General features: G+C 42.6%; 2 protein-coding genes across 9 annotated transcripts in view; both read left to right on the top strand.

The window, feature by feature from the left end:
• The window catches only part of ARMH1 (armadillo like helical domain containing 1), a 69,632-nt gene extending 64,207 nt beyond the window's left edge, over positions 1 to 5,425 (top strand). For 3 of the 5 annotated variants that reach the window (XM_030207257.1, XM_030207258.1, XM_030207259.1), the window contains exons 12-13: positions 3,118 to 3,220; positions 5,246 to 5,420. In XM_030207257.1, the coding sequence (XP_030063117.1) occupies positions 3,118 to 3,220; positions 5,246 to 5,274 (132 nt within the window). In that variant the 3' untranslated portion in view covers positions 5,275 to 5,420. Of the gene's footprint in view, positions 1 to 3,117; positions 3,221 to 5,245 lie in introns of all 5 variants that reach the window. The other 2 variants (XM_030207261.1, XM_030207260.1) reach the window with 2 other exon arrangements.
• Positions 5,426 to 10,196: 4,771 nt separating this feature from the next.
• The window catches only part of KIF2C (kinesin family member 2C), a 121,944-nt gene continuing 109,728 nt past the window's right edge, over positions 10,197 to 22,412 (top strand). For all 4 annotated transcript variants that reach the window (XM_030207222.1, XM_030207220.1, XM_030207221.1 and 1 more), the window contains exon 1: positions 10,197 to 10,302. In XM_030207222.1, the coding sequence (XP_030063082.1) occupies positions 10,227 to 10,302 (76 nt within the window). In that variant the 5' untranslated portion in view covers positions 10,197 to 10,226. The remainder of the gene's footprint in view (positions 10,303 to 22,412) is intronic.

The raw sequence follows: 22,412 nt of genomic DNA, 5'->3' as shown, positions 1-22,412 counted from the left end.
AGAACAGTAAAACAGATTTTATGCTGCTTATCTGCTATTCTCTGGCAACAAATTCCAGAGTTTAATTACTCGTTGATTGAAGAAATATTTTCACTGACTCGTTTTAATTTTACTGCTTAGTAGCTTCTTTGTATGCCCCCTAGTCCTAGTATTTTTTGGAAAGAGTAAACAAGCGAATCACATCTACCTGTTCCACTCCACTCAGTATTTTATGAACATCTATTACTGCTCCCCTCAGTTGTCTCTTTTCCAAGCTGAAGAGCCCTGGAGGGGCATAATCGAAAGGGATGCCCAAGTTTTGTTGAGAACGTCCTCGCAAAACATCCCAATGGAGGGGCGGGGAAATCCGTATTATCAAAACAAGATGCACGTCCATCGTTTGTTTTGATAATATGGTCAGGGACGCCCAAATCTTGAAATTTTGGTCATCCCTAGACTTGGTCTTTTCTGATTTTCGGCAATAATGGAAACCAAGGACACCCATCCCAGAAACGACCAAATGCAAGCCCTTTGGTCGTGGGATGAGCCAGCATTTGTAGTGCACTGGTCCCCCTGACATGCCAGGACACCAACCGGGCACCCTGCAGTGGACTTCATAAAATGCTCCCAGGAACTTAGCTCCCTTACCTTGTCTGCTGAGCCTCCCAAAACCGCCCTAAAACCCACTACCCACAACTGTACACCACTACCATAGCCGATATGGGTGAAGGGGGGGCACCTAGATGTGGGTACAGTGGGTTTCTGGTGGGATTTGGAGGGCTCGCTGTTTCCTCCACAAACGTAAAAGGTAGGGAGGGGTATGGGCCTGGGTCCGCCTGCCTGAAGTGCACTCACCCACTAAAACTGCTCCAGGTACCTGCATACTACTGTGATGGACCTGAGTATGAGATCTGAGGCTGGCAAAAAATATTTTTAAAGATGTTTTTTGAGGGTGGGAGGGGATTAGTGACCACTGGGGGAGTAATGGGAGGTCATCCTCGATTCTCTCTGGTGGTCATCTGGTCATTTTGGCCATCTTTTTGTGCCTTGGTCGTAAGAAAAACACGAGCAGGTAAAGTTGTCCAAGTGCTCGTCAGGGACGCCCTTTTTTTCCATTATGAGTCGAGGACATCCATGTGTTAGGCATGCCGAAGTCCCGCCTTTGCTACGCCTCAAACACGCTCCCTTGAACTTCGGCCGTCCCTGCGAACGAAAGCAGTTGGGGGATGTCCAAAATCGGCTTTCGATTATATCGATTTGGGCGACCCTGGGAGAAGGACGCCCATCTTCCAATTTGTGTCGAATGATGGGCGTCCTTCTCTTTCTAAAATGAGCCCGTCACTTTAGCCTTTCCTCATAGGGAAGTTGTCCCATCTCCTTTATCACTTTTGTCGCCCTTCTCTGTACTTTTCCTAATTCCAAAGTACTTTGTCTCAGCTCTGTAAATTTAGAGACTTCCTCTGTGAAGTTTGCGGAACATGATCAGAAAATTACTATGATGGAGCAAAAGTTAATGAAAACTGACTGTGAGATTCTGCAGGTGCAATCAGTTGTTAGCTTGTCGATGAAAGATAGTTCAATTGTGCATACCAGCTTGGAATTTTTGGAGAACAAGTCTCGGGCAAGGAATCTGAGGATTTAAAATGTTCCTGTTACCCACTACCTTACTCCTCTGGAGCTTTTAAAATTCTTCAATCCACTCACCCAGATTCACTGAGTGTTTTCAATGCTATTTATTTGCCCAGAGGTAGCAAGGTAATTAATGAAAAAGGGACACATGACCATCTCCTGACCTGATAGCTTAGATTTGTTTAAAGTTTTAGAATCCTCTCATGATTTAATAACTAAAAGGAGTACTTTGTTAGTCTCTTTCCAGACAGAAGAACAGAAACAGGTTGTTCTTAAGCATTTACTTTTCTGTGGACAGGCAGTACAATTGTTTTCTGATGTGGCAAGGGTTACAGAGATTCATAGAAAAGCATTTCTACAGCTGAACCTAAGCTTTTAGCTGTAGGTGCATCCTTTTATTTACAATTTCCATGTAAATGCCTTGTCACCTTTTTGGACCCCAGGTGAGAATAGTTAAATTGTATTTTTGGTTCTATATCACTCTTTATTTTTCTCTTATTAGATTTTCTAAATTTTTTTTGTAATTGCTGGATTGTTAATGAGCCTCTTCATGATATGGGCATGTTGCTTTTTTATAAGGTTTCTTATTATTGTTTTGAATCACACTCTTGCCTCCAGGTGTGTGTGAGCCAGGAACTTGGGTCTTTATTTACATAATGAGCTTCCACGTCCAGTTTTGATCATGTCTCTGTAGTGTTTGACTATATAATACCCCATAATGCTCTGTTGTGTAGTTCTCACTCAGTGTCTATCAGCTGAGGAAGCTTCTATTGTATTTATCACTTCTCTTGTGCACCAAGTACCCCTGATACAGGCACAGTGCCAAAACATAGCCATGTCTCTTTGACATTCATGTATTTGCGTTTATTGTTATACACACACTATATTATAATAGATAAAAAACAAAGTGTAATAAGTAGACTATTTGTTCTTTATTTATTTATTACATTTGTACCCCGCGCTTTCCCACATACAGCAGGTTCAATGCGGCTTACATAGTAAATAGAATTACAGAGTTTTGTAAGGAGAAAATGTCAAATTGTAATAAACAGCAATAGTAACGTTTTAAGAATATGCGAAATTGAACATGGAAGGGTAAACAAAGATGGATGAGCAAAAGGAAAGGAGATTGGGAGGGTTAAGATGTGGGGAAGATGGTGAAGAAAAGACTGGGGGGATGAGTAAAGGAGATTGGGAGATATGGTCTAAGGTAGAATCAGCATCAAAGCAGGAGTGTAGTGGGTTGGCTTTACAGTTTATTACACCCATTTTGTCAGGTTCATATTATGTTTCCTCTACTCTTGTCACCTCTGCTTTGCTGTTGACTACCCCTTGGTTAATTCCTGGTCTGTGGTGCCACTAGATCATTTTGGACTTTTTTGCATCTCCATCAGAGCGATACCTCTGCTAGTACTGGAAGTGCAGCATCTCTCCCAAACTATTAAAAATAAGTCCATTATAACAATGTTCATTTTTTAAGTTATTCATGAAATGTAATGTTCTCTTTAGACTAATGCTGAAACTATGTACATCCATATGGACACGGTACAAGCAGATATTCTGGTATCAAACAAAGTCAACATTCCAGAAAGTCTACGTGGTGAGAGGCACGGTATGTGTGTGGACTGTCAGGAGATCCGTGACATGAGACAGGGTATGTGAGGTATCAGGCGATCCTTGAGATGAGGGACAGTGTGTATAGGGTTTCGGGAGAGCCATGAGATGAAAGGCAGTGTATATGGGGTATCCATGGCATTATGAGGGATCAGGGACCATGTATGGTTTAGGAAAGCATTTCTCCCATTCCTCCAGCAGCATTTAAGATTAAAGAACACATCAAAAGAGAAAACCACAAGTATATCCCAAAGAATCTCTCTCTCTCTCTTTAGGAAAAATCCCTCAATTAAAGAACTTCAACAGAAACACATTTTTGAAAGGTTTACTTTTATAATTGAGGATGATGCCCCCAAGTGTATTCTGTGGACTGTATTAAGAGCCTATTCCAATAGCAGAGGAGAATTTGGCTGGAAAATTAATATTTTCCCTTAGCTTGTAATAAAAAATTTTAATTCATTTTCCTTTGCTAACTTCTGGGTACCGAGCTGCTCATGCATCTTATTCATGCTAGCTCAGCATAGGTGGGAAAGTAAAACTGTACAGCATAAGGGTCTTGATTCTGCAGAATTTGTTTCAAATTAAGAATTATAATTTAGGGGCCCAATGAATATATATATATATATTTTTTTTTTTTTTTTTTTAATTAGAGCCTTTTTGTCCAACTCCACTTTACACAGCTTCCAAGCTCTACTCCTGAGCATAGAATATAGAGGATAATCTCACTGATGTGTCTCCACTTCATGGCATCACTGCAGTTATGGGCTGGTCACTTTCTCTCCCTCTCAAATTTTCCACCTAAGTAGTACATAACAATAGCCATACTGGGTCAGAACAATACATCTAGCCCAGTATTCATCAAAGCACAAAAAATTACTACTACTATTTAGCATTTCTATAGCGCTACAAAGCGTACGCAGTGCTGCACAAACATAGAAGAAAGACAAATCAATTAATGTGTAGAGGAAAGAGGAGAGGAGGGTAGGTGGAGGCGAGTGGATACACTTACGCAGAGAAATATCCTCTTCTCTTAGAACTGCATTAAATACATTTTTCTGTGATATTATTTATTTATTGGGATTTATTAACCACCTTTATGAAGAGATTCTCCCAAGGCACTGTATAACAGGTAGTGTTCAACATAAAACTTAAAATTTTTAAAAGCGTAACAGTAGTAAAAATGAGCAAATATAAAATACAAATGCAATAACCCTCATCCACACCCTTGTCACCTCTGGTTTAGACTACTGCAATCTGCTTCTTGCTGGCCTCCCACTTAGTCACCTCTCCCCTCTCCAGTCGGTTCAAAACTCTGCTGCCCGTCTCGTCTTCCGCCAGGGTTGCTTTACTCATACTACCCCTCTCCTCAAGACCCTTCACTGGCTCCCTATCCCTTTTCGCATCCTGTTCAAACTTCTTCTACTAACCTATAAATGTACTCACTCTGCTGCTCCCCAGTATCTCTCCACACTCGTCCTTCCCTACACCCCTTTCCGTGCACTCCGCTCCATGGATAAATCCTTCTTATCTGTTCCCTTCTCCACTACTGCCAACTCCAGACTTCGCGCCTTCTGTCTCGCTGCACCCTACGCCTGGAATAAACTTCCTGAGCCCCTACGTCTTGCCCCATCCTTGGCCACCTTTAAATCTAGACTGAAAGCCCACCTCTTTAACATTGCTTTTGACTCGTAACCACTTGTAACCACTCGCCTCCACCTACCCTCCTCTCCTCCTTCATGTACACATTAATTGATTTGATTACTTTATTTTTTTGTCTATTAGATTGTAAGCTCTGTGAGCAGGGACTGTCTTTCTTCTATGTTTCTGCAGCGCTGCGTACGCCTTGTAGCGCTATAGAAATGCTAAATAGTAGTAGTAGTAGTAGGGCCCATTTTCGAAACAAAAAAACATTCAACCAACACAGTGGTATTTCAACTTTTTTCCCCCCAAAACGGTAGGGATAATATTCTGGATAACAGGGTGTATAAATTCTCATTACGGCTTTTATCTTGTTTTCTTGCAGTGAAAGAAGCCAGAGAGAAAAACGAGTAGAAAAATGTGCAGCAGGAATCTGATGCCTGTATTTGAGTCCAGCAGCAGAAAATAGGAAAATCAGTACTGTGTGGCATTTTCCCCTTTCCATCAGAAGCTGCACTTCCAGGAGCTCTTACTTTTGTTCTGATGAACACAGAAATTAAAGAAATGAGGCTAGAAAATTAAATGTGGTGTCCGGCAGTTCTCTGGTTGTTCCCATGAAGGTTATTCTCCCCTGGAGCATGATGCTGTGGTATAAACAGGGACAATGCAAGGTGCTGTTTCTAAGCAGAGAATCAAGGATTTTCATGGACTTCTGCAGGTCCTAATCCTACCTATTCTTGCTCTTTGCAGTTAAAGGAGAAATACTGTCCACTACAAAGTATTTAAAAAAATTACTCTCTCAGGTGTTTTGATACTTTTACAATGCATCATTTATAATCATTTAACAATGACAGAGCAGGGAAATGGTGACGGCTGGTTAGCCATGGCTCTGTATTCCCAGGATGCACTGTTACAGTGCTTAGAAATGGGGCACTGTTGTCATGGTCTGTGCTAGAGCCGGTGGTGGGAGGCGGGACTGGTGGTTTGGAGGCAGGGATAGTGCTGGGCAGACTTATACGGTCTGTGCCAGAACCGGTGGTGGGAGGGGGGGGCTGGTGGTTGGGAGGCGGGGATAGTGCTGGGCAGACTTATACGGTCTGTGCCCTGAAAAGGACAGGTACAAATCAAAGTAGGATTTACACAAAAAGTAGCACATGTGAGTTTATCTTGTTGGGCAGACTGGATGGACCGTGCAGGTCTTTTTCTGCTGTCATCTACTATGTTACTATGGAATCATATTTAAAATTTAATTTTAGTTTTTATATTCCACCTAAACCTTCAAAGTGGATCACAACATTTAAATTTTACTGTACAAAGTATTACAACTTGATTCAATGATAGTGGGATAACATGCTTCCAGCAATCAATTGTAATGAATAAAACAAACCCTTCCAGTAACCAGTTTGAAAACAAATTTAAAGTTGTATAACCTAAATTAAACATCTGACTTAAGGTTGATATCATAGGTTCTCCGAGGACAAGCAGACCTATCTATTCTCACAAGTGGGTAACGCAGGCCGCGTTGCCCAGTTCAGGTCTTACAACCAGCATAAGAAGAGCATTGTAGACCAAGTGACATGCCCCACCACTCATCAGTGAGTGATTTCCTGCCCACCGCCCGAACGCAGTTACCTCAGTTGAGTACACCAACAAAAAAGGAAAAAGGGGAGGTGGGAGGGATTGTGAGAATATAAGGCCTGCTGTCCTCTGAGAATACCTGCTACAGGTAAGTATCTTTGCTTTCTTCGAGAACAAGCAGGCCTATTGTATATTATCATCATAGCTAAGAGCTTTGATTCATGGCCTGACTTTGGTTCAGGATCTAAAATGAGCGAAAACCTTACAGGCCCATGACTCTAACCTGAACTCCAGTGTGACTGCAGAACTCATGATCTGTTGTGACACTCTCATGCAGCAGAATGAGGAACGGGCGTAGGTGGAAAAACAGAGTAACATCGTTTAGCAACATGGTGGTCACAGATGTTCTGCAGTTGACAGAACAAGATAACTCCTCAGGAAAATGACCTAGCTTTCTAAGAAGAGTTAGTCCATTATATTATTAGCATTTCTAAGTAAATAATAGCTATTAGCATTTCCAAGAAGAACTAACCAACTCATTACCATAGCCAATCAGTGTTAACCATTATATATGCATACATCCAATAAGGTGTAATTACTGTCATATTACCTGTATCCTGAATGGGCATATAAAAATGAGTGTACTTCCTACTTCAATAGAGAGAGTCACAGCCAGTACCTTTGTGCAAGCAGGGCTGCTCTCCCATGAGAAACCAATCAATTGTATCTGCATTGGCAAGTAATAATAAAATAATTGTCTTTCTTATAAGGAATAAATCCTATTGCTTTCTCATAAGTAGCCTTGGGTCTTTTATATCTGCAAATTGACTTTGGCTGGTAATTTGGGGTGGGGGCAAACAAGACCTTAAATAAAACATTAGAGACTCAGACCCAGAGTACACCTATGTGTAGCTGTGGTACTGTACTCCCATAAGCAATTAATTGTACATATACTTGGAGAATAATAAATAACAGTATTTGATTGCTTATATATTCTTTGGATTCTTAGATACAGCAGTACTTTTGTATAGCAATGTTTCATACTCCCAGTGAGATATCACTGATCTCATAATTGTACTTCTACTCGGTAAGAAATAAAGTATCTAATTAATTTCCTAACTGATGCAGCCTTGGGTGATTTATTTCTTCCTAGGTATTGGTGGGTGGACCACCATACTGGGAGGGATAAATTCACCCTAAATAATTCACTATCTATTCTCATATGGGGGAAATCCCTAGCATCCAAGCTTACTGAAAACAGCAAACATTGGTGAATTGGGTCTCACAACAGCGAGGGCATAAGGCACATTAACCTGAAACTATATAATACAATCTGAATGACAGTGTAGCCTGTGACAGAATAAAATGGGCCTAGGAGAGTGGAGTTGGATTCTACACTCCAAACAGATTCTGCAACAGTCTGCCCAAACCGACTGTCGCGTCAGGTATCCTACTCAAGGCAGTAATGTGATGTGAATGTGTGGACTGAAGACCACGTTGCAGCCTTGCAAATTTCTTCAATGGAGGCTGACCGCAAGTGGACTACCGACGCAGCCATGGCTCTGACTGTGAGCCGTGACATGACCCTCTAGGGCCAGCCCAGCCTGGTCATAAGTGAACCCCAAGGGGATTGTTGGCTTGCAGAGGTTCTTAGTATGAATGGTTTCTTGTGAAGATTCACTGAGCACAAGCACAAGGGAGAATCCTCAAGGGAAGTGAACCTCATTTCTTATAAATACACAATTCATATTTATGCCAACTTTGGGAGGTCTGGTTAATATGTACTTGATTATATGCATATTTAGATCCACATGTTGAGAGTGTATACAGTTTAAGGTAGGATATTTTTGGAGGAATTGCAGTGTATGTGTACATTAGTAGACTAGGTATTACACTTCCCAGAGGTACCTGTTTAAAAGAGTTACAATCCTATAATAGCCTGCACTATACTTACTTGTATGATCAATATTTTGTTATCCACATTGATGGGTTTATGGAACAAATGTATAATTTAACAAATACATAGAGAGTAATATATTGAAGCATATTGAGGGTTAATGCTGGTATAACTGTTTGTAGATAAGTACAAGTGATCAACTGGTGCCTTGGAAGGCAACTTTGTATGTACATACAGAACACAGGGAGGTGGAACATCTAATGTGCCATGACGGTTCCATCTGTGACACTGCCACATGTTTCCTTGGATCTAATGGTTGGAATGGGTATGAACTGAGCACATTATTATTATTCATCACAATTTTATTTTGTGTTGAGGATATGATTTATATGTGGATTGATGTTCAATAGAAGACTGAGTTTTTGAATTTGAGTTATTGATTCCATTAGTATTGAGTATAGATTCTTCCAGAGATTAAGTAATTAAGTTAAAATTTAATGCCAAGAAGTGCAGAGTGATGCCCCAGGTACAAAAACATAGATTGTGAGCCTTCTAGGGACACAGAAAGTACCTGCATATTATGTGTACAGTGCTGTGTACTAGAGAATGATGTGGGGATGGGGACAGAGACCTTGAGGAAGGAGACAAACTTTATCCCCGTGTCACTTTCTACTTTGAAGCCTGTTGATGAACTGGACTTATTTATGTTTGATTGATGCAGATAACAATAGTTTTATTTTTTGGGCCACAACTAGCAAAATTTGAATGGGGGATCCTGTACATCCTGCTACCAGCACATCTTCTAAGATGAGAGCTTCTATTGCAGGAGGGTCTGTGGAAGACAGAAGAGCTAGACTGAATCCTGAAGCTGTTGATGACTTCTTATTCATCCAGAGATTAAAAAATCATAGGGCATATTTCTCTCCTCTAGGGCATACAGAATGGGTTGGTTTAGGAGTCCTTGGGATAGTAGAAGTCAGCTATTGGGGTTGGAAGGGTGGTGGTGGTAGGGTTTGTTACAGTTGCTCATTGTTATTATTGTTTTCTATTTGTAATTTATACACAATAGTTGCACAGCATATTGTTCCTTTTTATACTTTAATAAAAAGATTTAAATATAAAATCATAATTGTTTGAGGCTTCTGCAGATGAGGACAGAGCCCATGGGGTGGGGCCAGAGACAGAACCCATGGAGATGGGGTGGGAACAAATTTTGTCCTAGTGTCATTGTGTAGTGTGTACATCTTGTACTCACTCTTTCAGTACCCATATTTTACCATCCCCACCTTAGTAATTATCTTGTTTGTCCTAATTAGATTGTAAGCTTTGTCTCTTCATGTTCAAGTGTACAGTGCTGGGTACGTTTAGTTGCGCAATAGAAATGATTAGTAATAGTTGCACACCCCAATCATTGGAGCCAACTCTGTGGGTGCTTGAGCATCCCCCAATATTGAGCAAACTGCCTTGACTGTGTGCAGGAAGAACTGCTTTCCACTGGGTTTAGCACCCCCAAACATTTTGGAAAGTGGAAAGCCCCCAGGCAGCAACAGGATTAATGCACGACGTGAAAACCATTTGCAACAGCGAAAGCATATCAGTCTCCTCAGAAGGACTGTAAAAGCATCATCATGTACCCGAGCACTACAGTAGGGGCTCCTGAAACGCACCTGCGCAGCAGCAGCACAACCAGGTCCGAAGGAGGCGCGAGCACAGCCACCTACCTTATTAGTCACTGGCGCGGCGTGCACTGCGTACGTGCGTAGCCCAGCAGGCAGCCTGCGTCTGACGTGCAACGTTGCAGCGTGCTGACGTAGCGCCGACGAGCGCTGTTTAAAAGTGTGGCGGTTAGCGGCGCCCCGGTTCCACGAGTTTGCCTGTGGCTTTTGTCGTTATGGATGGGATGACGCGGAAAGAGCTGTTGTGCCGCCTGGTGCGGGGGATCCCCATTAAGATTCAACGTAGTAACGGTGAGAGCCGAAGCGCCCCTTTCCACTGCTGCTCATAGATCTCTGACCTGCCCCTCCCCCCCCCCCACTCACTCCGCTCTGTGCTGTCATTGCCATGCCAACCTCCTCCCCCTCCCACCCCTAAACCCCGCCCTTCCTCTTGCTGTTCATTCACCAGTACTAGTGCAGTCTATAGTGATCCTGCTTGTTCAGTCCTCACTATAGGAAGTGTAGAATTGGCATGCTTTAGGAAGAAGACAGAGAAGTCATAGAATAGAACACTAAATCAATAGGGAACGAATTTCCCTTTAGATTAAGACAGGGGACAGACAGAATGGGTAATTCTGCCAGGAGGAAAGGTACACATGGAAAAGGCAAACAGAATTTGGCTAAGGAAGAAAACAGTTAGTTTATCAGAAAAGCCTGTAAGCCAGACACATAAAGGGTGCAACTGGATTTTGGTCGACAGATAGTCAGTATTTCAGAGGTCACTGCTACAAGAGCACTTGCTAATATTTGGAGTGTTGAGCTTTTACTCTAGTAGCATTAACAGAATTCAAACAAGTTTGCTACGGTTTGCATGCCTGGCAGCGAAGGAAAGTTGTTCGTAACTTTGGGTGGTAGATATTTTGCAGCTGGTAGTGTCACTTTTTTCTTTTCATGCTGCTACCAGCATTTTCTGGATATTCAATGTCAGATGTACACTTACTTCCTTGTGTGAATCTCTTCATAAAGGTAGTCAATAAATCGCAATAAATAAAACGCCAGATATTCAGTGTTGGACTTGGGATAATGGTGCCCTGAAGCAACTTGCTTTGGTGCCTCCCTACCACCACAGATTAAGCATCTCTTCCCCCCCCCCCCCCCCCCCCCCCCGTCCAGTTTTCCTTTACCCCTTCTCTGATCTTTCCAAGGCAGATTACAACAGTTAACATGAACCTATCAGGAAACATATCCTCACTGAGATTTGGTCATGGCATTCTATTGTAGAAGAAATTAGCATAAAATAGTTTATTTACTGCTGTTTCTACCAGCTACAGTAATTTAAGCTGTTTTAGTGGTATTCAATTTTATTTCATGATATAAATATCTAGGTATAGAAAGCTTTCAAATGTAAACAAAAAAAATCCCATATTCTCCATTTAAGGCACTGCCTATCCAACTGGAAAAGTTTTAGACTTTATACAGATGGACCACGCATGGGCTATCTTCTGTTTTTAAATAAACTTTTGCTATTCTTAGTGTTTGCCATTGTTTTCAGTGACCGAAAACAGTGGCAAGTTCCACCTTACTGGTTTCAGCCCCCATAATGGGCTAGATGGGGCTCATGCTGCTAGGCAGTTCCTTAAAAGGTGGAAGACAAAAGCTTTTGTGTTTTTTTTTTTTACAGCTTTTTAATTTATTTGAAAGCTTCCCATATCTAGATATAAATATCATGAAATAACAATTGACTATCACTAAAACAGCTTAAAAATTATTGTAGCTGCTAGAAACAACAATTATAAACTCTGTAGTTTGTGCTCATTTTTCTTCACTGTGCTTCTATACAATACAGATTTCAGTGAGGATGCCCTGTTTCCTGATGGGTTCATCTTATTTATTTATTTATTGCATTTGTATCCCACATTTTCCCACCTCTTTGCAGGCTCAATGTGGCTTACAATACATCATGAGTGGTGGAAATACATTAGAAAATAGGCATTTAGTGTTACAGAAGGATCTTGAGCAACATGATAATGGTAAAAATTTTATTATTTGTGGCATTTATACCCCGCTCTTTCCCGCTCAATAGCAGGTTCAGTGCTGCTTACAAAGTGTGGTACAAAGTATCACAGAGACAATACAGGGAAGGAAACAATGTATCAAAGAGATGACATAATTACTTAGATTAGGTTCAGTATGGTACGATGTATCACAGAAATGATACAAAGTATGGAACAAAGTGTCCCAGGGATGGCATAATTTCATAGAGTGGGATAATTACATTGAGTGGGACTGTGGTAAGAGATGTGTTGAAGGGATTGGAGTGTGGGTGATATAGTGGAGTGGAGTAGTGTTTGAGAGTTAGGACGGGTCGTAGGCTTGTTTGAAGCAGTAAGTCTTCAGCAGTTTTCGGAAGGGTAGATGCTCAGTGGTTTTTCGGTTGTGTTGAAGTATGGCGTTCCAGAGTTGGCTGCCAATTACAGAGAAGTTGGATGCGTAGTAGGTTTTGTATTTAAGGCCTTTGCAGTTAGGGAGATGAAGATTGAGATGTTCTAGAAGTACTGGTCCAGTTTCTGGCTGGAAGATCGATCAGGTTGGACATGTAACTTGGGGATTCGCCATAGAGGATCTTGTGGATCATTGTATGGGCTTTGAAGTGTATTCGTTCCTTGATTGGGAGCCAGTGAAGTTTTTCACGAAGTGGTGTTGCGCTTTCGAATCTTGATTTGCCAAAAATGAGTCTAGCTGCTGTGTTTTGGGCTGTTTGGAGTTTTTTCATGATTTGGGCTTGGCATCCAATGAAGATGCTGTTGCAGTAGCCTGCATGGGTGAGTACTGTGGATTGTACTAGATTGCGGAAAGTTTTCTGTGGAAGGTATGGCTTCACTCTTTTCAGTATCCACATCATGTTGAACATCTTTTTTGTCATGGCTTTTGCATGAGTTTCTAAAGTTAGATGTTTGTCTAATGTTACTCCTAGGATTTTTAGATTATCAGATATTGGGATTGTAACATCGGGGGTGTTCAGAGTGGTTGGGAGCTGAGTAGTGTGTTGTGATGAAAGGATGAGGCACTGAGTTTTTTCTTTATTCAGTTTCATCTTGAAAGTGTTGGCTCAGGATGCTAGAGTTTTCATGGCAGTGAATATTTTCTCTGAGATTTCTGTAAGAGTGGATTTGAAAGGGATGAATATTGTGACATCAGCGTAGATGAAGGGATTTAGGCCTGATTTGGATAGGTTGAAGAGGATCGGGGATGGGGTGATCCTTGGGGGACTCTGCATTTTGAGGACCATGTGGGCGATATTGACAAGGTTGATTTGACCTGATAGGATCTGGTGGTGATAAAGCTTTTTATCCATTTAATGATGTTTCCGCCGATCCCTAGTTTGTCCAGTAATTTTGTAAGGATGTCATGGTCTACTATGTCAAATGCGCTGGACAGGTCGAATTGCAGAAGAAGTATTTTGTTGCCGATTGAGATTTCATGTTTGAACTTGGATACCAGGGTGAGTAGCACTGTTTCTGTGCTGTGCGCAGGTCGAAAACCTGATTGTGATTCATGTAGTATAGAGAATTTTTGTATGAATTCGTTGAGTTGGGAGGTCTCTCTGTTTTCCATCAGTTTGGTTAGGAGAGGGATGGAAGCCACAGGTCGGTAGTTGGTGATGTCATTCGCTGGTTTTTTGGAATTGGTGTGAATAGAATATTGCCGTGTTCTGATGGGAAGGAACCTTGTTGAAGTAGGAAGTTTAGGTGGGTGGTGAGTTCTGTTATGAATTGTTCTGGGGCATTCTTCATCAGATAATTGGGACATGGATCCAGGTGGCAGTGGGACTTGGAGAGTTTGGATAGTGCTGAAGAGATTTCTTTGGTGCTAAGGGGAGCGAAATGTGTCCAGTATCGGTCTGCTGGGATATCAGAGTCAGGGTCCAGTTCGTCTAGGAAAGTGTCGATGTTGGTGTCATCATGTGGAATCGTTTTGCATAGATTAGTGATTTTATCGTTGAAGTATTTGGCCATCTGGTCGGCAGATGGATAGTTTAAGGGTGAAGTTGTTACTGGGTTCGTGTTGAGAAGATTTTTTATGATTGTATATTGTTTTTTTATGTCTGTTCCGGTGGTTGTGATTTTTGTGTAATATGCTCTTTTGGCTCATTTGATGTCATTCTTGTATTTCTTTCGTGATAATTTCCATGCATTAAGGGTGATGTCATCTTTTGAGTTGCTCCAGGCCTTTTCTAGTTTCCTAGTTTCTTTCTTTACTTTCTTTAGTACCTCGTTGAACCACGGTGAGGGTTTTTTTCTGTGAGTTTAGGATTTTGGAGTGTAAAGGAGCAATTTCGTCTAGAATAAGATTGCATCTGTGGTCCCAATCTGTAAGGAAGTGGTTTGAGTTTAGGTCTGTCATCCAATTGTTATCGTAGATAAGTTGCCAGAAGGTATATTAGTGTAACAAGCAGATACTGTAAGATAGTTCTGAATATATGTGGAGGAGTTGTGTATATTTACAGTGGTGGAAATAAGTATTTGATCCCTTGCTGATTTTGTAAGTTTGCCCACTGACAAAGACATGAGCAGCCCATAATTGAAGGGTAGGTTATTGGTAACAGTGAGAGATAGCACATCACAAATTAAATCCGGAAAATCACATTGTGGAAAGTATATGAATTTATTTGCATTCTGCAGAGGGAAATAAGTATTTAATCCCTCTGGCAAACAAGACCTAATACTTGGTGGCAAAACCCTTGTTGGCAAGCACAGCGGTCAGACGTCTTCTGTAGTTGATGATGAGGTTTGCACACATGTCAGGAGGAATTTTGGTCCACTCCTCTTTGCAGATCATCTCTAAATCATTAAGAGTTCTGGGCTGTCGCTTGGCAACTCGCAGCTTCAGCTCCCTCCATAAGTTTTCAATGGGATTAAGGTCTGGTGACTGGCTAGGCCACTCCATGACCCTAATGTGCTTCTTCCTGAGCCACTCCTTTGTTGCCTTGGCTGTATGTTTTGGGTCATTGTCGTGCCACGACCCATTTTTAAGGCCCTGGCGGAGGGAAGGAGGTTGTCACTCAGAATTGTACGGTACATGGCCCCATCCATTCTCCCATTGATGCGGTGAAGTAGTCCTGTGCCCTTAGCAGAGAAACACCCCCAAAACATAACATTTCCACCTCCATGCTTGACAGTGGGGACGGTGTTCTTTGGGTCATAGGCAGCATTTCTCTTCCTCCAAACACGGCGAGTTGAGTTCATGCCAAAGAGCTCAATTTTTGTCTCATCTGACCACAGCACCTTCTCCCAATCACTCTCGGCATCATCCAGGTGTTCACTGGCAAACTTCAGACGGGCCGTCACATGTGCCTTCCGGAGCAGGGGGACCTTGCGGGCACTGCAGGATTGCAATCCGTTATGTCGTAATGTGTTACCAATGGTTTTCGTGGTGACAGTGGTCCCAGCTGCCTTGAGATCATTGACAAGTTCCCCCCTTGTAGTTGTAGGCTGATTTCTAACCTTCCTCATGATCAAGGATACCCCACGAGGTGAGATTTTGCGTGGAGCCCCAGATCTTTGTCGATTGACAGTCATTTTGTACTTCTTCCATTTTCTTACTATGGCACCAACAGTTGTCTCCTTCTCGCCCAGCGTCTTACTGATGGTTTTGTAGCCCATTCCAGCCTTGTGCAGGTGTATGATCTTGTCCCTGACATCCTTAGACAGCTCCTTGCTCTTGGCCATTTTGTAGAGGTTAGAGTCTGACTGATTCACTGAGTCTGTGGACAGGTGTCTTTCATACAGGTGACCATTGCCGACAGCTGTCTGTCATGCAGGTAACGAGTTGATTTGGAGCATCTACCTGGTCTGTAGGGGCCAGATCTCTTACTGGTTGGTGGGGGATCAAATACTTATTTCCCTCTGCAGAATGCAAATAAATTCATATACTTTCCACAATGTGATTTTCCGGATTTAATTTGTGATGTGCTATCTCTCACTGTTACCAATAACCTACCCTTCAATTATGGGCTGCTCATGTCTTTGTCAGTGGGCAAACTTACAAAATCAGCAAGGGATCAAATACTTATTTCCACCACTGTACATTGGTTGGTCTTTGTGGTATGTCTTGTTAAAGAGATGGGTCTTCAGTAGTTTGCAAAAGTTCGTTAGTTCGTAGATCGTTTTTAAGTTGCGCGGTAGAGCGGGGAGTGGAAAAATCAAAAAAGATTTGCAGAAGCTAGAAGAATGGTCTAACATTTGGCAATTAAAATTCAGTGTGAAGAAATGCAAAATGAGGCACTTAGGGAGTAGAAATCCAAGGGAGACGTATGTGTTAGGTGGGGAGAGTCTGGTAGGTACAGACGGGGAGAGGGATCTTGGGGTGATAGTATCTGAGGACCTGAAGGCGACGAAACAGTGTGACAAGGCGGTGGCCGTAGCTAGAAGATTGCTAGGCTGTATAGAGAGAGGTGTGACCAGCAGAAGAAGAGGTTTTAATACCCCTGTATAAGACGTTGGTGAGGCCCCACCTGGAGTATTGTGTTCAGTTTGGAGGCCATATCTTGTGAATGATGTAAAAAAAAAATGGAAGCGGTGCAAAGAAAAGCTACGAGAATGGTATGGGATTTGCATTGCAAGACGTATGAGGAGAGACTTGTTGACCTGAACATGTATACCCTGGAGGAAAGGAGAAACGGGTGATATGATACAGACGTTCAAATATTTGAAAGGTATTAATCCGCAAACAAACCTTTTCCGGAGATGGGAATGCGGTAGAATTAGAGGGCATGAAATGAGATTGAAGGGGAGCAGACTCAAAAAAAATGTCAGGAAGTATTTTTTCATGGAGAGAGTGGTGGATGCTTGGAATGCCCTCCCGCGGGAGGTGGTGGAAAAGAAAACGGTAACGGAATTCAAACATGCGTGGGATAAACATAAAGGAATCCTGTTCAGAAGGATTGGATCCTCAGGAGCTTAGCCGAGATTGGGTGGCAGAGCCGGTGGTGGGAGGAGGGGCTGGTGGTTGGGAGGCGGGGAAAGTGCTGGGCAGACTTATACGGTCTGTGCTCTGAAAAGGACAGGTACAAATCAAGGTAAGGTATACACAAAAAGTAGCACATATGAGTTTATCTTGTTGGGCAGACTGGATGGACCATGCAGGTCTTTTTCTGCCGTCATCTACTATGTTACTATGTTCCATAATTGTATGCTCAAGTAGGTAAAGTTTGACTGTTGTAATCTGCCTTGGGAAGCCTGGTGTTAAAAAGATGGAATATATTGAAATTAAATGGAAATAAAATTAAACTCTCCTTTCATAATGGGGCACATGGAATTGCATCTTCATCTGTTTTGTAGAAGTTTATCTTTTAGATAACACAAATGGATTATTCTGTTTTTAAACATGTTTCAGGTGCAAGTGGTTTTATAAGTCAAAATAAAACTATTTTGTTTCATGCAGTTCTTTTGTTTAAACATAACGAAATGGGCTGTAAGCCCCTAATGCAGTCCATTAGTTTTCTTATATTTTGTTCTTGTGATGACTTATGCAGTGCCAAAACCAAAAATATAGTGAGACAGAATAATAGAATTCATCAACATCCAAAACTTATTTTTTGTTTTAATCATCTTTATTAAAAGCACAGTATGTTGGTTGATGAGCTTCATACAGAATAAGTAAAAAATGGTAAACCCAGTGGCGTAGCAAGGAGGTCTGCCACCCGGGGCGGTTCGCCGTTGCACCCCCCCCCCCCATGTGCAGCACGATGACACCCCCCCCTCAGTGCATCAACACCCCCCCCCCCGACCCAGTGCCTACCCTCATCAGCTCCCTCCAACGAGCTGAGCACCCTACCTTTAAAGAAGTTTCGGAAGCCGTGGAGAGGCGAGGCGTAGCGCCTCGCGCCTGCAAGTAAAAGAAGCGAGGATCATCATCGGGCCTTCCCTCACGCTGTCTGTCCCGCCGTCCGCTGACGCAACTTCCTATTTCCGCAAGGGCGGGACAGACAGCGTGAGGGAAGGCCCGATGACGATCCTCGCTTCTTTTACTTGCAGGCGCGAGGCGCTGCGCCTCGCCTCTCCACGGCTTCCGAAATTTCTTTAAAGGTAGGGTGCTCAGCTGGTTGGAGGCAGCTGAGGAGGGTAGGCACTGGGTTGGGGGGGGAGCTGGCAGGTAGCATCCCCCCCCCCCCGAGCTGACACCTGGGGCGGACTGTCCCTCCCGCCCCCCCCTTGCTACACCACTGGGTAAACCATCCTCCATGGCACAATAAAAATCTTTTACAGAGAACAATACCCGAAGAACCCTTCCCCTTGTTCAGTATAAAGGTGTCTGGTTTTGCAGATCAGACAACTTTGTATATATAACTTATTCCCTTATTTATAATCTGGTAGGGCAATTAGCTAGTCCTGTATTCTCATCTCTCCCTATAAGCCCACCTGACTTTCCACCTGCCAAAATAACACCACAGATGCACAGATCAGTAGGACCCAAAGCATTTCAAAACAAGTAGTCATAACGCAGTTTATACCAAATTGTTTAACACACTGAGGTTTTGCCTTCAGGTTTAACAAGCCATACCATGTGCATGTAAGGTCTACATAAACAAATTTAAATAATTACTACTACTACTTATTTCTATAGCGCTACCGGACGTACGCAGCGCTTCACACTTGAACATGGAGAGACAGTCCCTGCTCAATAGAGCTTACAATCTAATTATGACAGACAGACAGGACAAGTAAGGGATAAGGGTTAGGACAGACAGGACATATCAGGGATAGGGGACAGTTGAAGGTTTAGGTTTAGGAGTTAAAAGCAACATCGAAGAGGTGGGTTTTTAGCCTAGATTTGAAGATGGCCAGAGATGAGGCTTGGCGTACTGGCTCAGGAAGTTTATTCCAGGCATACGGTGCAGCAAGATAGAAGGAACGGAGGAGGCTGGAGTTAGCGGTGGAGGAGAAGGGTGCAGATAAGAGAGATTTGCCCAGTGAGCAGAGTTCCCGGGGAGGAGTGTAGGGAGAGATGAAGAGTGGAGAGGTATTGAGGAGCTGCAGAGTGAATGCATTTGTAAGTCGGTAAGAGGAGTTTGAACTGAATGCGGAAACTGATAGGGAACCAATGAAGTGACTTGAGGAGAGGGCTAATACGAGCATAACGACACTGGCGGAATATTAGTAAATAATCTGTGTTTAAGGCATATGCCCTAAATATGTAATGTTAGCAATAATGAAACTGTGATGGAATATTCACATAGCAGGCAGCCAGCAGATTTATTTATTTATTAACTTTGCATAAAATTGGCACCTAATACTGTGCTGCCTTCAATTTTTGTATTTTGGCAGTGCAGCCACCAGTTTTTGAGTATTTTCAGACTGCCATTGGAGAGCTTATCATGCTGCTTAAGGTCAGGTATGACTGCACTGAAGTGAGGTTCTTTCTTCTGTGACATTTGGCCTGTAGCAGTAATTTAATGTTTTTACGTGCTGAAGAAAGTTTGTGCAAGTTTCCATTTTAGTGCTTGCTTTCGTGGTGTATCTGGATTATTTAACAGAACCGTCTCTGAAGTGGCCAGTTGAGGAAGTGGCTAATGTATTTATCAGGATTTGGTTTGGATGGTGTATTAGATCGTAACTTTGGAAGTTTTCGGGTCTTTTGGACTGTTCGAAGATAAGATGGAAAAGCACCAGATATTCTTAGCAAAGCACCTTCATGCAAACGAACTAAAAAGCTTCTTCTATCGAAGTCGTCTTCCCTGAAGTGCTTTGAGCACAAAACTGCAGTATATGAAGGGACAAAATCTTTGTCTAACAGCAGAAATCCAATAGTTTCGAAGAAAGGGCTGTGAAGGAAACCTAAACCAAGAACATGTGACAATTAAATTGTGGATGGTGGCTACTGTTGTATGAATGTTAGCCCAGTGGTTCCTAAACCTGGTCCTGGAGGCACCCCAGGCAGTCAGGTGTTTAGGATATCCACAATGAATATCCATGAGAGAGATTGGCATGTACTGCCTCCACTGTATGCAGATCTCTCTCATGAATATTCATTGTCAATATCCTGACAAACCTGATTGCCTCAGTAACTCCAGGACCAGGTTTGGGTTTATCCTGTCTACCATCAGAGGCAGTCATATAATTAACAGAATTTTATTCATATTTGGGTAATAACTGAGAAAATGCTATTAAATTATATTACAAAGCATGAAGTTGACTGGTTAACATCTGCTGTATATCAACCAGTTGCAAATAATAGTAATAAACAATATTAAGTGCATTTTTATAATATACCACTGCATTCCACAAAACAAAAGGAGCAAGTTCCCACAAACCATCTTTCTCTTTTGATATAGGCACAGGAAAAAAAATGTTAAATGCTCCCAGGTTTCAATCTAATTCATGTTAAATGTGGGATATAAATGTCATAAATAAGTAAATAGAAACTCTGACTGGGGAGAGCACCAACATGTCGGTTTTAGTGGCCCTTTACCAGGAGAAAAAAATCTCTTCATAAATACAGGGTGTCCCTATAACCATGCCCTCCAAATGACACACTGATTACAGTTTATAACAAATGACTATTGTGTTATTATACTTCCTCTATGTACATCAGTATGCTGCACAAGCCAACATGATTGAAAATATAAGTGAAATTAAATAAAAATGCTACCAACAATAAAGAATTGCAATATGGATGCAACAGCTCACAGGTTTGGTTTGTGTACTGGGAGATCCTGTTCAAGTACTCTGGGCCATTTCCTTTAAGGGTCTTGATCAGACAGGTTTTTTTTAACACTTAACCCTGTATTGTACTGGTAGCCAATGAAGTTTTTACAAAAATGGTGTGATGTGATAGTCGCATACAACCTTCTATTAGTCTTGATTTGGGAACAATGGAACCAGTCTTGCCAACAGAATGGATGGATGCAAGGTCAGTATTCTATTTCATGGTCCCAAAAAAAAGAGGCTCTTTTGGCCTATCCGACCTAAAGGTTCGGCGCTTTTGGATGGAAATGCTTTGCTCAGTGACTGCCTTTGTCTAGTTAGACAAATTCCTGACCCCTCAGAATCTTTGGAGGCCGATCTCCATAGTCCAAGTTGGACCACAAGTGCCACCTGTGTTTCTATGTTCTGGCTTACAGCAGTGTATTGTAAGCTGCTGGTTTACACTTCATTTTGAGTTGTTTTGCTGTAGTACATTGATAGTGTAACTTGGCAACTTTGCTTTAAACTGAATATTTTTGTTGCTCGCTGGACTGAACTGAGGCAGGTGCAACTGTGTGCCGAAACACAGGACTGTCAAGTTATCTGTGCTTTTTTAATAAACGTTGGTCTCCCTCCATTCTTTCCTTTTTGTTTGTTTGCACTTATTTGCATCACTAGGACATTCAAGTCCAGGTTGATTCTGCAATGGACTCAAGACATCTGGGTCGTCCTGCTTCGGAGTGCTTGGACTGGTGGTGAATCAAAGATTCACCTGTCTCCCTTTGAGTTTGGAATACCTAGGGTTTGCTTCAGTACAGCCCAAGGAGTGGTCTCGCAGAGGAGTGCATAGACAGGTTGCAGGCCCAGAAGCATAGCCTGTGCAGTTGGATGATCCTGCAGGGCTTCCAATCTCCAGCTTTTGTGTTGAATGGCAGCAACCCTGGAAAGTGGTACCTTGGGCTGAAGCCTATATGTATCCTCTCCAGGTGGGCACCAGTCTCAGGATTTCAATGCCATCTGCCTCTCTCTCAAGGCATGGCACAGCCTGGTCTGGTGGGATTGTACAATCCATCTTTTTTTTGTAGGCAGGGGGTGGTAATGAGCACTGATGCAAGTCCCTTCAGTTGGAGGGGGCTTACTGCTTAGGCATAATGGCACATGGGTATTGGTCTTCCTCCCCCCCCTCCCAGTCTTCCATGCCATCAACCTTCTGGAGACCCAGACAGTTTGCTTGACTTGGGTATTCATACTCCTGCTTTGGGGGACAGCAAGTTCAAAGACCTATATCAACAAGTGGGGAGGCACCAGGAGTTAGGCAGTAGCCCTTTGCTGTTGAGTGGAGCCAAACTGCCTAGCGTTGGTAGTCCATATAGCCAGCAAAGACCAAGTTCAGACGGACTTCTCCCAAATTCAATAGAGGAGTTGGGACTGGACTGATGGAGGAGTCCTGTATTTGAACTCATGGCTGCCAATGGAAATGCCAAGGTGGATTAGTTGCCAGGAGGTGGCAACATCAATGCACATCATGCTCTGGTCCAGCAGTGGCCCAGGGAGGAGCTTTGTCTTTCTGCCATGACCCCTGATCATCCAGGGCCTTTGCAAGATAACACATTGTCTTTCTAGTCCTGTTGGTGGCTTCAGATTGGTGCTGAGGGTTGCTCAGGGTCCAGTGGAAAAGGAGGTTCTGGCTCCACTCTGGCTGTGTGCCACTTCTCAAGGGCCAACTGATGCATAGGG

Source organism: Microcaecilia unicolor, chromosome 6 (assembly GCF_901765095.1).
Source record: "Microcaecilia unicolor chromosome 6, aMicUni1.1, whole genome shotgun sequence".
NCBI classification, from domain to species: domain Eukaryota; kingdom Metazoa; phylum Chordata; class Amphibia; order Gymnophiona; family Siphonopidae; genus Microcaecilia; species Microcaecilia unicolor.
The sequence above is the reverse complement of the archived record's forward strand: the minus strand, read 5'-3'. Positions and strand labels throughout refer to the sequence as shown.